Raw genomic sequence first — 14,877 nt, 5'->3', positions numbered from 1 at the left:
CTTAAAAAACGAAACACAGAATGAGCGCGCCACCCGGCAGCCATCCTCCTAGAGCTGGTCCCCGAGGAAGGGACGCCGGCCTTCACTCACACCTGCACACAGATGGGCAGAGCAGCTTGGTTTGCAACAGCCCACACCCAGCGGGGCCCAGAGGCTGCCCAGGCAGGGGCCCACGGAGGACTCTCCCCAGATCTTTGCAGCAGCCCCCCGCCCAAAGCAACTGCCACTCAGACCAGCACCCCCACTCGAGGTCCCGCAGGCCGTGTGCTCTGTGACCGTACCGTGACGTCCTGGAACTGCAGCCGAGTGGAGGAGCCAGATGGCTGAGGGCGACTGGTGATCTCCAAGATGGTCCTCAGCAGGGTGTCCAGCAGGCTGGCCACTATCACATCTATTTCCTCCAGCACAGACTTTTCCTTCGGAGAAAAAGGAGACACAGGGTGTTCAGGAAGTTCTGGCTGCGTCAGCACATCAGTCTCTCTTGAAGGGAAAAGGCGGGGGCAAACTTCCAGATGCAGGGTTGAGCAGTTGGGCAACTCCAGGGCTCTGAGAGACCCGGACCTCAGTGAAGTCACCAAAGTAAATGACCTCCTTTTACAGAAAACAAAGGCATGGAGATGTTAACAGCGTGCCCACAGACACTGCATCCACAGACACCGCTTGGCTGTGCATGGCACCTGAGAGGCACCCACAGAGGGAAGGCAGGGGATGAGTCCGGAGGGCGGCCCAGCCGAGAACACGGCGTGGTGTGGCCTCGGGCCAGGCAGCCTGCCTCTCTGGGCACTGAGCGTCCTCTGGGTCCCTGGTTTTTTTCTTTTTTTAATCTCAGCTTGTTCTCACAATTATTCTTCTTAACACTTATCCTTCTTAACACTTGAATTGGACAGGTCATTTTCCAAAACTCTATTTTAAGTGCAAATGACTATTCCTATAAAAATGATTTTTTTAAGCACCTTACATGGAAACAGTAGCAAAAGCACGGAGACCAGATAAACGCCATCAGGTACCGGTGGGGCCTAATGTCAGGACCGAGGTGGGGACTGCTTTCCTGAAAAGCACAGCGAACCCTCTCCAGGTCCCGGCTGAGAGAGGAACCCAGGCTGCTCTGTGCACACTGTCCAAGTGAATTTGGGTTCCTTCACAGCTGCTGCCCACGATGAAGCTCTGTACAAATAAATGCTCCCTACCAAGGAGATCGGCCCCGCAAAGAAAACACTTAGAAAGTGTGAGTTGGAAACAGCTGGCTGGCTAGACTGTTACGGTAAACTTCCTTACGCCTGTTAGGAAACAACCGAGTTCCCTTCCCAGGGCAGAGTTCCTGCTCGGAACTCCTCACCCGCTCAACCCAAACTCGGACGGGGACACCCGCGCGGAGGCAGACCGGAGAAACTGTCAACGCCGCTCCCCGACCACGGCCGCTCCCCGACCAGGGCCATCTGTTTTCAGTGCACTGCTCACACCGCGAGGGCGGTCTGGCTAGGCACTGCACAGCGACTCGGCTGGGTGGGACGGAGGGAGCTTTAAGGCAAAGCTAACGCCTTCCCCTCGTCACCGCTCTCTCTTCCCCAGTCCCAGACCACCTGTGGGGCCTGGGACCCTGAGGCTGTGCACAAACCCCGCCCACCCGGCCAGGGCCCCTTACACCCACAGACACAGGGCTTCTCTGGTGCCGGCCCTGGTCCCACGCGGCTGGGGCCTCTGTTGCTTTTCCAGAGTTTCATATCAGCTGACTCTCGAGCCCTTCAGATGGCCGTCACGAGAGTGACAAAGATGGGGACATGGTAGCACAGCTGTCACACAGAGGCAGAGAGACAGATGTCTTAGCAGTCACCGTCACTGGGACAGATGAGCACAGGCTCAACAGACAGCTGCAGACGGCCCCGGAGCAGGATGTCCCCTGCGTGTGGATTCCACCGCAGGCCCCCGGGCCATGGCTGTGACGAGCCCACCTTACCCCTACCTACAAGCAAGCACACAATTTTTGTCAATCTGCAGTCAACCCCTTATGCAATGGCACTGCATCAAGAGCCAGGAAGTGATGGTATTCCCAAACCCCAGCAAGTCAGTGAGTCCTGGGAGGGGTGAGCAGTCACGGGGCAAGATGCCCCAGGCTCCTGGCCCTTCCTCGGGCTCCACGGGCTGGGCACAGACCTGGCCCCCAAACCCGCCCCGGAGCAAGCAGGCGTTTGCTCTTGCTGCAGCGCCCTCAACATGTCGAGATCAAAGGCACTCATGGGAGGCTTCGAGAATTCTAATTTTCCTAACTGGGGACTCAGTTTCTTCTTCAATGACAAGTTTAGGAAACCCAGGTGTTTTGGGGTTACAGCAACCCCACAAGGTTAAAAAACCTCCTGTGGGGGGAAAAGCACAGAGTCCCACCCAGCTGCAACAAGAAGGAGGGAGTGTCGGGGTGCGGCTTCTCTGAACACATTCAGCGCTTTACTTACTCCCAGGAGCCCCTTGGTGAAACGACGCAGCTGGATCGGCATTTACTTACGGAGCTGTTCTTCTTGATGAGACAAAACACGTTGCTCAGGATGCGGGCGCAGGCGATCAGGTCCTTCTGCTCCTGCAAGTGCATGTGCAGGTGGTGCAAGACCACGGGCAGCAGGATGCACCTGGAGTCTGCAGAGAGAAGCCGTGGGCGTCAGCCTGCCCGCGTGGCCCACGCGCCCTTTCATCTCACTGCCAGCGTTCAGGTGAGTGGAAGGACTGCTGAGTCCTTAAAGAGGTATTTGTTCTACAAGGTTGACGTTAAAAAATGAACATACAAACAAACAAACAGTAGGTCCTTTTCCCAACCCAGGATTCCTGAACTCAGAGCTTTTCGCTTGTACTGAAACAGGGCTTAAAAAAATATGATTTTATCTACAAACTACCGAAATACCATGCTTTTCTTGCTGTTTCCTGATTTTCCCTTCAGAGAGATCAGCAATTTTCAACTGGTACACCGCGAGAATGTTTAAAACATGTTCAACACCTATTTAGTCGGGGGCTCTGGACCTCTTTTCCCTTAGACTGTCAAATTAAAACATGCCAACAGCCAACACAACAATAGGCGTCTGGTGTGAATGAACCAAAATTACACTTAATCATGTTTGTCAGATCAGCAAAAAATATGGTTTTTGTGGGCTGCAGAATTTCAAGAATTAATTTACATGGGCCGTGAGGTGAAAAAGGTTGAAAATCGCCGAGACAGGTCCTCTACTGACTTCCCTCCGTGGTGGGTAAGATTTCGTTTCTTTCACTTTTTTCTGTTCCCAGCTTCTCAAGAGTCGCAACACAATTTCTGGCGAAGTTAACGGTTGGGGTTTGCTGCCATTCTGATTCCCATCCAACCCTTTTTTTTTTTACCTGATCAGATTCTTGCTGGATTTCGTTCATTTCTTTTTGAAAGCTTTTGGGTACTATTCCTGGCAATTCAAAAACTTCATACTTAGCGCTTGCCTTTTTTCAACCCATAAACGCATACCCTTCAGCTCAGGAAACTCGCCTTGAATTGTTTCTGCAATTATTTCCTTTCCTTTTTTTTCTGTCCTGTGTCTGGAACTTCACCCATATTCACGTCACGAATCTCTTAAACTAGCTTCTATTTTCCCCGGATTTTTTAAAAGTCTTTTTGTCCAACTTTCTGGGCGATTTCCTCGCTGTACCCTCCAAGCCTTCTATTCAGTTTCCCTGTTTCTGCTACCACGTGGTCCATCTCCAAGGGCCCCTTCTTCCTTCGGAGGGTCACGGGCGTGCGACCCAGACAGGTACAGGGGCGTGTGCTCGGAAGGGCCCCGCCTGCTCTGACGCTGGGACTCCTTTGTGAAGGGCCTGCCTTAGGCTAATATAATGCTAAACCGTGAGAGGCTGAAGGCTCTCTCCTTGTGACCAAGAATGAGGCGAGGATGGCCGATTACACCTGTTCGACTCAGCACCACACTGGCTTCCCAGGCAGTGTAATAAGCTGTACCCACAGGGAAAGCATGTCTGACACTGCACCCCGGTAACCAGAAGGGACACAAACTCAGAGTTCACAGCTGGGGACGCACCCGTGACCCTGCCGCCTTCTTGGTCTCCGTTAGCATTGAGGATTGGAATCTACCCCTTTAATGCCTGGCATGGGGCTGCCAGCACCAGCCCAGAGAGGTCTGACCTCAGGTTTACCACCGAAACAAACCACGCCAGGCAGACACATTCTTCCCTTTAAGAAAACAAACAAAGACTATTAAAATCCAAGATTGTGAAACAATGACAGCAGGCTTCCTTTAAAGTCAGCATGACTAAGGAACTTAAATACTTAATTATAAATCAATTGCTTGACAAAAAGAAGGAAAAGGAAAACAGAAAGGGACGGGAGCCACTGCCAAGGGACGCCGTGTAACTGGAGAGGAAGACGGGGCTTATCTGATCCATGCCCACAGCAGTGGGGTGCGGTTTCTAAAAATTCAATTTACAGCCAGCTGTTAGGAAAATAGCTACTGTGAAAAAAGTCAGCAAGGCCGACAAATAACGTGTGTGTGGTGTCTCTACAAAGAGACACAGGAGGAGACGGCCTGCGGAGCTGACTTTTCTGCATTACGGGGCAATGCCCACCCGTGAAATGACAGAATCGGCGATTCTATCCAAACACGCTGACTGGTGAAAATGCTAATTCTTACCTTTAAAAGCAGGAGGGACACAAGGGAGGGAGGGAGGGAACCTACAGTTGCACAGACATGAACTTGCCATACATTTGACAGCAGACGCTGCTACCCAGGTGGTGGCCCCGAGGGCCAGCACACTCACAGCCACGTCTCAAAGACTGCGACATCGGGTATCCCGCTGAGTGTACAAGGGAGTCACCCTCTGGTACTTTGGGTTTTGCCGAGACTCACTGGAGTGCGTGAGGCTGGCTCCCATGTATAATCCTCAGTGGGAATGGGACTGAGAAATGTGGGTAGGTTTCTTCCTGGAGGTTCATTTTGAGGCGAGTCATAATCTTTGCTGCCTCTGTCAACAAAGCTTTAGACTAGGATCCCTGGAGGAAGGGTCTGTCCCCATGGAAACAAGGTCTGTGAACCTGGGGTGGCACGCGGGGTCTCCCGCAGGGGCCCATGGCAGCCTCAGGAGGTAGCGGTGGGAGGGGCTGCACCGGCGGCACAGAGCACCGTACAGAGCGCCACACACGGTGCCGCACACCGCACTGCACACGGCTGGGGTGCAGAGACAAACCAGCCCTGCAGAACAAGCCTGGAACCAGAAATGGGCCGGGTTGCTGGGGTCAAAGCCACCAGGAACTGAACTGTGATGCCGCAGAGAGCAGCAAAGCCTGCCAACAGGCCAACCAGCCATCAGATGCTGGAGGGCAGTTGGCACTGGGTGGGCGAGAGGAAGGGGTGCCAGGGACTCTGCAGCTACGATGGCAAGCAGACAGCGTCAGAATCATAGCAAAAGGCCCTGCAGAGGGCTGAGGAGGACCTCCGGGTGCTTCCCAATCTCACCCACTGGGGCTGATGCCCATGACGACTCCACCATGGAGTGAGTACCCTCCCCAGAGTAAAGCCCAAAGGCTGCAGCGTGCCCTCGAGTGGGAAAGAGTGTAAAGATACAGAGGCACAGATGGCTGCTCAGGTGGGGAGCTCAGAAGAAAGACCTGGCCTAGGAAGAAACCTGAGTTCTGTCAACACACGGACCCCTGACCAAAGGTAAGGGGGTGGGATGAACCCCAAGGGTCACTCTGGCCTCCCTGCGGCACAGCCCCCCGCACACATCCCCTAGAACTACGACTAACTATCACATCCTGTTACATGACAATCACTCATTTAAAGTCTGCTACACACCATGAAAAAGTGAATGAACTACCGCTATGTTTAGCAGCATGGGTACATATGAGAGCAGAGTGTTAGTAAACAAAACAATACTCTACATGATGTCATATACACACTCAAAGGTGAGAAACAATGTATTTTTAGATCTTCATAATAAAGGCACAGAAAGCAGGAAAGAAAGTCTTGGATAATGGGACTTTCTCTGAGGGAAGCGAGCCTGCTCAGCTGAGCCTGGGTCGACTGATAATGAGCAACTTCTTAACAAAAGGTCTAACAAATACCCACTATTGCTAAAGCCTGTTAATGATTCATTCATATCATGCTCTGTTCTTTTGTGTGTGTCTAAAATTTTTACGAGAAAAAATGTGAATGAAGGCCGTTTACTGTATCTGAAGCCCTATTTCCAAAGTACTCTACACCTATGCTCTCGTGTGGAAGGAGAACCTCAACAGAACGCTTGTTTTCAAAGTTGGTCGTACTGACTGAGGCATCCGGGCTTTCTAATAAGGTGCATGCAATCTCGGGAAGAGCTAGGAGGAAACAAGAGGCCATGGAACTTAATAATAGACATGTGATGGAGTAATTCAGTAACTGCCAAATTAGTCCCTTGCTATTAGATGAAATGAAAAATGACAATACTTCCGAACTTTCACCCAGTGTCGGACCACAGACTGATGGAGACAAACGAACTAGGGTCAAATCAGGTCCCTGTAAGCTTCCTGAAAGAAAATGTTAAATTTTGGTGAATATTAAAAAAGATCTGTAATAAGAGAGTATACCATATGCCACAAATAGTGATTAAAATCACCCAGCAGAAGGGTTTCCTTTCCTTGTAGAAATGAAGTTGGAATAGCAGTACTTTTGTATGGGTTGGCCAAAAAGTTCTTTTTTCCTGTATTAGTGCTTAGTTGTCTTTAACTTCATGGGGCACAATTTTGTTAGATTGCATTGCGACAGCTGTCGCATCCGTGTGAATTTAAAAAAACTTATCAAAACCGGTGAACTTTTGTGTAGGCATGCAAACCCTGAAGATGGAAGAAGAGATACAACGTTTTTGGCATACTATGCTTTATTATTTCAAGAAGGGTAAAAATGCAACTGAAACACAGAAATAAAGATTTGTGCCATGTATGGGGAAGGTGCTGTGACCGACTGAACGTGTCAAACGTGATTTGCATAGTTTCTTGGTCCTATGGACATTTTGGCCAAATAATTCTCTGCTGTGGGGCTGCCTTATGCATTGGAAGATGTTTAGCAGCACCCCTGGCCTCTACCCACTGGAAGCCAATAGTGAGAGAGAGCAGACAGACTCAAAATATCCAAGTCAATAAAGTTATTGGTGAACATGAAAAAAATGTCTTTTCTTTTATGGGAAAAATACATGCCGACTTTATGGCCAACCCAATGTTCCACTACTCAGTAAACGTATTCTACCAACCACGCGAACACACAAGGCTTTGGAGAAAGTGGCTGCCTCTTTCCTTGTTCTGACTGCTTCTGCGGACTGAGGAGACGAGCACGGCCCCCCCACCCGTCTGTGAGGGCACGCCCACCTGGGTTCGTGTACAGCTGGCTCTCCACGGTCTTGCCGATGCACTGCAGCTTCACCGCCTGCAGCGTCTCGTCCACGTGCACGACAGTGGGCAGGCTGCCCAGGGTGTCATGGACCAAGTTGGCCACTTCGCGGATGTCGAAGAGCTTCAGCAGCTCGGAGTACACGGCGGGGAAGGAGCTCAGAAACACGGCCTTCAAAGAGAGAAACTGGAGTGAACTCCTGGACGCGCCCTCAGAAACCGACTCTAGCGTGTCGGGGAGTTTAAGACTGCGACAGATACTTCCACGTGCTAGGAAAATCAATGTCAAATGTGTCTGGTATCAAAAGCCACAAAGCTACAGTTAAAATTAAAAAGGGCAGAAAAATCAGACAATTTTTTTGAAATGTGCCGAGATACAACATAAAAACTGGGTAATTCTGGAAAATCACTGACACTAGCAAAGCGATTGGCAAAAAACCCCACAGAATCAGAAAAATACGGCCTGACCAGATGGAAAGAATGCTCCGCAGAGCCCTGGAGTGCCCTCACCAATATTTCATTTCTTTCTGGAGAAGCTCTCTAAAGTGCTCATTTAAATCTCATTAAATCTTTCAGAAACCAAACACATGGATTCCTTAACGCGCCCACTTTAAGATTAAAGGAAAACCAGGGCAAGGCATCAGAAGACCTAAAGTATATATAGTGCCGGACTGACTTCTAATCAACCGTGTGACCTTGGACAGGTCATGCCAGCCTCCTGGGTTTCAGTTCCACCACCTGTACAACAAGATCATCAGAAAAACCTCGCAGGCTGCTTCCAGATTTATTGTAAGCCCAGAAGGGTGTGTACTGACTAAGAACAGTATTCTTTATGTAAATAAAGAAATCTGATCATTGTCTTTTTAAGGAAAAAAAAAAAGATAGTAATATCGAACCCAAGGGGCATACCTCAAATCCTTAGCTAGGGCCGAACATCAAAACAGACAGACAAGTGCGGCCTTTTAAAATTCCACAGAAGGAGGCAGTGAGTGCAGGGGTCGCCAGCCTCACCTCCACCTGGGGGTCAGGCACGTTCCTAGCGGGCTGCGAGCTGAAAGCCAGCTGGCTTCCCTGTGAGATCTGACAGGGGCGGAAAATAGGTCAGGTCTGCCAGTGCTGATGCTTCGAACTAAGACTCAAATTCAAATTCACGGACTATGGTATTCATCTATATAGCCGTACCAGAAATGCCTAGCAAACCCATCGAAAAACTAGGTTTTTCTCGACTCTTAATAACTACAGACTTATTCCAATGAATTTGAAATAAATAATCTGGTATTCCCTGCTAAAAAGTACATTTATATAACCTTCCTTTCACTCTGCAAAGAGCTGAGTCATGCAGATGAAGTTACAAAAATGGAATAAAATGAGCCCAGCTTTCTGATTATCAAAAAGTCAGGTTGACTTGCCTCGGGGATCCTTTAATTTACTCATTCATTCTGTACGTATACCTCTTCACTTCAAAAAAACATTCCAACGGGCCTGCGGTGCAAGGTGCTTATAATGCAAAGGCTGAAGGAATAAACAGCTTGTGATCAGGGTCCAAGGACAGTTATGCCTGTGTATCTAAGCTAAGGACTTTTACTGCAAAAATTAAGGAAAAAAATTCAATTTCATTGTGACCTTCCCAAAAGTGAAAAAAAAACAAAAACAAAAAAACACATTTTGAGAAAGATAATGACTCTGAATTTAAAAGCTGGGTTTGGGGGGGGCCTCAACTCCCCCCGTCATTCCTCTGGGACCCCCCCCCCCGGGGTCCTCAGAGTCTGGGTCGACCCAGGGCGGGGCGCCCCCAGCAGAGTCTTGGGTGAGCTGGGCACAGGGCAGGAGGGCTTCAGAGCCTCGGACTCAGACCCGCATGGCCAGGGCTGCAGGGCTGCCATCTGCTGAGCGGCACGAGGGGCCGCCAGGGTGGCTGCTCTGCCTGCAGGAGACGGAATGTGCCCTGGGCTGTGGCCCACATGGAAATAATGCAGGAGGGAGCAAGCGACTGGGGCTTTTGCCTTGAGGCGGCCCAGGAGCTGAACGCCAGCCAATGGACGTTCTTGGCTCCAGACGTGGCGGGCAGGATTCTAGGGTGACGCCCACACCTTCGTCCCGTGGGCTGTGCCCACGAGTGCATCGTACTGTGTTGAGAGGAGTTCTGCAGACATAACGAAGTTGCTAATAAGCTGATGTTAAAATATGGAGTTATCACAATGGGCCTGACCCTGGAGCCCTGAAAACAAGTCTTCTCTAGCTTAGGGGGTAAGGGGAAATGTCGGAAAGATGGAAGATTCCACACAGTTGCTGGCTTTGAGGACGGAGGTGCCGTATACCAAGGAGTGTGGGTGGCCTCTAGAAGCCGAGAGCACCCTCTCCTCCCCCACCCCTGGCTAAGAGCCAGTGAGGAAATGGGAGTCTCGATCCTACAAACACAAGCAGACTGATTTCTTCCAAAAGCCTGAAAGCTTGACAGTGAAGGGTTCTCCACAGCCCAGTGAGGTCCTTGGAGACCCTGAGCAAAAAATGCAGCCACGCCTTCGGACCTAGAGAACTGCAGGCTAATGAGCTGGTGATGTTGAAAGACATTAGGTATGGGCATCTGGTAGGTGGCAATAAACAAGTGACACACTGGCTCAAGCATAACGTGTGGGGTCAAAAGGGAACCCAGAATGGGAGGAGGTGTCCCACTTCCATTCCTCCCAAAATGCAGGGGATAAACTCCCCACTGTATCATTTGATCTGAATTTTCTCTTAGCATCAAGCTAATATAACACAATCACATCAAAACCCATAAGCATAGATACTGCATGGAAAAGAGCAATACCAATGGAGTTTATAGGGCGACTCAGAAACTCTATGTACATATCTTACATATTTCCTCTTGACACAAAGGGAAATGCGTGGTTCTATGAAGGCGCTAAAGTTGCCTCACTGAGCTGACTGAAGGTCAGAGCTTCGAGGAGCAAGTCAAGATGCTGAACAGATACAAGGAGACCGGCTCTGTCCTGTAGCTCGAGTCATGTGGGGGTGGACACTGGAACCCGTGGGGACAGGTCTAAGGTCAGAGGGTATTTGTCTCCCTTTGAAGAAGAAAACACTCTCTGGCCACCCCAGGAGGCATCATGTTGAGAAGTCATGGCGCAAGGATACTCTTCGAAGAGAGGAAATGTTTGTCAGAGGGAACATTTGTCCCTGTGACTGGTAGAGATTTAAAAAGAAAAATGAAAAACAAAACAAAACAGTCAATAGCCTTTGTAAAAGTGATGAACTTCGGCGAAACCTGACCGGCAGGAGCACATGGCTGGCTGGCTGGACTGCCCTCTTCCAGCATCTGAAAGCGGGTTCACCTCGTGGGCCGAGGGACATCGAGGTGTGTGGCAAGTCCCTAATGTGCAGGGAGTGACCACGGACAACCGAGGCCAAAGGGGTATTGAAGGAGCCGGGACTGTATCCTTGTCCAGAGGGGAGACGAGCCCGCTACTGCCAGGAAGGTAAGAGTAGCTCCCAAACAGCCAGAAAAAGCCAGGCGTTGATCACCGGAGGGCTGGTCCGTCCCTGGTGCTGCGCCATCAGAGAGAATGCCTTCCCCACCTCGAAAGGCACAAATCACAACGGTCCTCTGTGGGGTGGAGTTTGTCCTCTGACAGGTTTATCACCAAGTCGTGAGAGTTGGGAGCGTGTGGAAAGGACTAAGAAACATGTAGGAAGACACTCAGCATCGCCTGTCAGGACGAGTTCAAGGCCATGCTGCTTGCAAAGCGGACGGATCCTGTTCTGCACCAACACTGTGGAGCTGCTCTCCAGGCAACAGATTCTGACAGCAGCCCCTCAGCGCTGGTCCTGTAAGACCGGACCCAGGACGGCGAGGGTCAAGTTCAGTAAAACCAAACAGTGTGCAGTTCAGCTGCGTCTGACCCAATGATGAGTGCTGTGCAGACAGATGAAAGCGCAGCACAAGGCTGCGGGGAGAGGAATTCCCACAGCGGTATTCTGTCTGCTGGGCTGCCAGGGACAGCGCTTCTCACCATCTGCCTGTGTCCTGGAAACTGGGGTCGGGCTGACATGAGCCATGAGGCCCTCCACTTGGATGGGCTGGTCCAAGGAAACACAGCCCACCGCCTGCACTGTGGGCCCTCAGAACCTGGGGGCTGGCCGGTTAGGGCCACTCCACGTCAGCGAGGCTGCAAATGCATGCCCAGTTCTGGATTCCCCCGGGAGCCAAGAGTCCTGGAAAAACAGACAGCTGGGCTCGTTTCCCATCCTCCAGCAGCCACAGGGGGACATTACCTGCGACTGAGACAGTGCCCCAGACCCCTTGCTCTCCTGGGACAGGAAGAAGCGCACGGACATGAGCAGCTCCTGGATGCAGCAGCGGAACTCGTCCTCGCTCTGCCCACCTGTGGCCAGGGAGAACAGCCTCCGGGACTGCACGATGTATTTGAACAGGTACTCCTGTGCCTGAAACGACATTTCCAGAAAGTCCCTTCCCATGCAGACCAGCAGTACTTATCTAACGGGGCAGACCCCAGACCCCGGCACCACATTCGGTTTTTAGGGACTGGTCTCAACACGAAGGATGTGGAGCTTGTCCAACAGCTTGTATGTCGGAGGAGAATTCTTCTTCTCTGACACTTACTGAGGGAAAATGTATGGATCATCTGAAAATTCCACTGATGGTGGGCAGAGGGAATGGGGGCTGGGGGACAGGTGAAAAGGGGGACGGGGTCGAGAAGAACCAAACTGTCACGGGGGTGTGAAGGACAGTTTAGGGAATACTGTCGATAATTTTGTAATAACCGTGTGTGGTGCTGGGTGGGTACTAGAATTATGAGTGGTATACATGTCAAACCACTATCTGCACACCTAAAACTCATCTAATACTCAACGTCAACTGTAATTGAAAAAAATTTTAAATACATTAAAAATAAAAATTGTACGTAATGCTCCAGAAGTATGAACATTACATGCTTCAATCCTCAGGGGTTTTTAAATTCACCAAGAGAGTCTGTTTACAGAAATGATTTTGCTTTGCTTGTAAGTACTCTTGCCACTTAGTGTCTTCCCTTCAACCAGACCAAAGTGGTCAATTTATAATTAACAAAATGTTTGATTTAGAAAACGCACACCTGCCCCCCTTCACCTGCAGGGAGGGAATGGGGGGTGTTCTCCAACAGTAGGGATCAGAAGGTGTCCCGGGCAGGTCCTGGAAAACACCTTTAAGAACCTGCCTTCTTTCTGGACATGTTTACAAGTACGGGATCAGCCTCTCCAGACGTGACTGAGCGCACGGCCCAGAGAGGTGGACAGCGTGAAACCAGGCGGCCCGGGCAGGCCTCGGGCTCCCTCGCCAGGATCCCTGCTGAGCCACCCAAGCTCTATGAAAATGTAACACCGATCATCCGCAGACGGCCTCTGTCAAGGGAGACAGAGGCAAGAGCCACGGGCCGCCAAGTCCTCAGTCCTACCCCTCCCACCGGCCCACCCCAGAGGTCACTCCCTGTGCTTTGGAGCCTGGAGGAAGAGGGATTCAGCCCCAAGTGGGTGCCCAACATGGGTCGGGAAACCCACCCGAGTGGGTGCCCATCGGCAGCAAAGTCCCGTTCCAACTTCACCTGCCCTGGTTCAGCCATAAAGTGAGCAAGGCCCTTGCACTGGAACGTGGGTGCCCACCACCACCCGGCACCATCTGCGTGGGGAGCCTGCTCAAGGAGGCGTCGCCACACCGGACCCCAGGGTGCACATTACCTTCAGCACCTCCTGGATGTGCTCCTGCCGCTCCGCTTCCGTGACCCTGTCCACGTACCACTTGAGCACCTTGATGAGGTCTCTGCAACACGAGGAGACAGCTGAGCGAGGCGCCAGGGGCCTGACTGCCAGTGCATGCCCCTAGCCCAGCCCGTGCTCTTGTCCCGAGGAGGCCGCTGCGCCCGTCACTAGCTGTGTGTCCTTCCTACCAGGCTGCTTTCGGCCGTGCTTTGACCGGTCTGCAGGCTGAGGAGCAGCAGCTTTCCTGCCGCTGAGGCCCCTCTCGGTCCAGACATATCCCCCCGATCTGGTGGCCTCTGGGAGCTTCCACACAGGTGACCGCCAGCCCCAGGGAAAAGGACTCTGGCCAAGGAAGTACAACTGCCACCGTCACCCCTAAACAACTGCTGATTGGGGTTTCCCCCGTGAGAGGGAAAGGGCTGGGTGAAAGATCCTGGGGGAGGCCCAAGGTGGGCTTCCTCACCTCAAATCCCACCCTCGGGACTCATCAAGCTGGGCCTCCGACCGTGGGAAGAACAAGTTTAAGTTTACTGTGTGCCTCGACAGGAGAAGCTCTAGAAAAGCCAAGTTTTCCTTTTTGAAGAAACAAATTGAATTAACACCCCCCTCACTAATTCTCAAGATTGCAGCCTCGCTGCCTGTAACTCCGGCCTGCGCTTGGTTTCTGTGGAACGGGGTGGTTTATACAGCGCTCCTGTCTGCTCTCGGGCGGCGCAGGGTGCTGGCCGGGCGCTGGCACGGGGAGTGGGGCGCTGCCTGAGGTCGGCGAGTCTCTGACGGCCTGTGGCCCGGCACGGGCCACCAGCATCCTGCTTCCCTGGCCAACCAGAAACGCTGGAGATGACACTCCTGTCCTCTAGCCCCCATGACAATTTCTGTTGGAAGCAGGGACCCCTCTTGTGAGGGCCCAAATCGTACACCGACTGGCAGACCCCAGCCCACATTTCCAAGCCACTTCAGCTGTCACATTTCACCCTCTGCAAAAATCACGTGGACAGAGGGTCAGATCTTGCAAAACTTAAGGCATCCGTGCAAATGTCGCAGGCAAACATCTTCACCCACCTGGGACGGAGTACCCAAATTCACGGCAGCAAGCGTTCACCTGATCACTGCTAGCTTTCACACCCCACATAGAATGGCAGACAGGGCGAGCCCTGACCCTGCGCCCTGTCCACACTCCTGGGTGTCAGTGACTGTGCACGTACGCACCCACAGGTGCTTAAGGCGTGAGCTAAAAATATGGCAATAGAGCAGGGGCGGCACTGGAATGGGGAGACAAGGGTAGGGCCCGAGACCGGACCACCCGCAGCCACTAACCGGGTCTTCATGCTGCTGGCACGGAGGGCAGTGCTGGGCACACAGTGGGCCCCCACTCGGAGACGGTGAGTGAATGACTTCACAAAGATCTGAAGGCAAAGGCTGTTCCCCCTTCACTACTGCATCTTAATGACACCCCGAGTCACTCAGGAGTGTGCGGACTACATGAGGCCCTTGGCAGCAGGAGGGAAAAATAAGTAGAGATTGCAGACCAAAGACTCTACGGTGAAATGGAGACGGGAAGAACGTGCTTTGGGAATAGAATTCAGAAAGTCCCATTTTATTCTTTTGATCCAAATGAATTCCAGCCATTAAGAAAAGGTGTGTGAGGAAGGGGGATACTGCCTCAAGACACAACTCAGGGGCTGTGCTTGGTGTCTCTGCCCGCCCCCTTGTCCACGTCCCCACCGGGCCGGCTCTGCTCAGAGAAGCTGCGGAGG

At 51.8% G+C, this 14,877-nt stretch overlaps 1 protein-coding gene across 5 annotated transcripts in view; it reads right to left on the bottom strand.

Moving 5' to 3' along the window:
• DOCK4 (dedicator of cytokinesis 4) overlaps positions 1 to 14,877 on the bottom strand; it is a 313,731-nt gene that overhangs the window by 75,667 nt on the left and 223,187 nt on the right. For all 5 annotated transcript variants that reach the window (XM_037155987.2, XM_037155989.2, XM_037155988.2 and 2 more), the window contains 5 exons: positions 13,100 to 13,181; positions 11,642 to 11,812; positions 7,349 to 7,541; positions 2,498 to 2,625; positions 282 to 416 (listed from right to left, as the gene is read on the bottom strand). In XM_037155987.2, the coding sequence (XP_037011882.2) occupies positions 282 to 416; positions 2,498 to 2,625; positions 7,349 to 7,541; positions 11,642 to 11,812; positions 13,100 to 13,181 (709 nt within the window). The remainder of the gene's footprint in view (positions 1 to 281; positions 417 to 2,497; positions 2,626 to 7,348; positions 7,542 to 11,641; positions 11,813 to 13,099; positions 13,182 to 14,877) is intronic.

The sequence above is a fragment of the Artibeus jamaicensis genome, unplaced genomic scaffold (assembly GCF_021234435.1).
Source record: "Artibeus jamaicensis isolate MK-2021 breed Jamaican fruit bat unplaced genomic scaffold, CSHL_Jam_final contig_1016, whole genome shotgun sequence".
NCBI lineage: Eukaryota > Metazoa > Chordata > Mammalia > Chiroptera > Phyllostomidae > Artibeus > Artibeus jamaicensis.
Note: the sequence above shows the minus strand (reverse complement) of the source record. Positions and strands in the feature narration are given on the sequence as shown.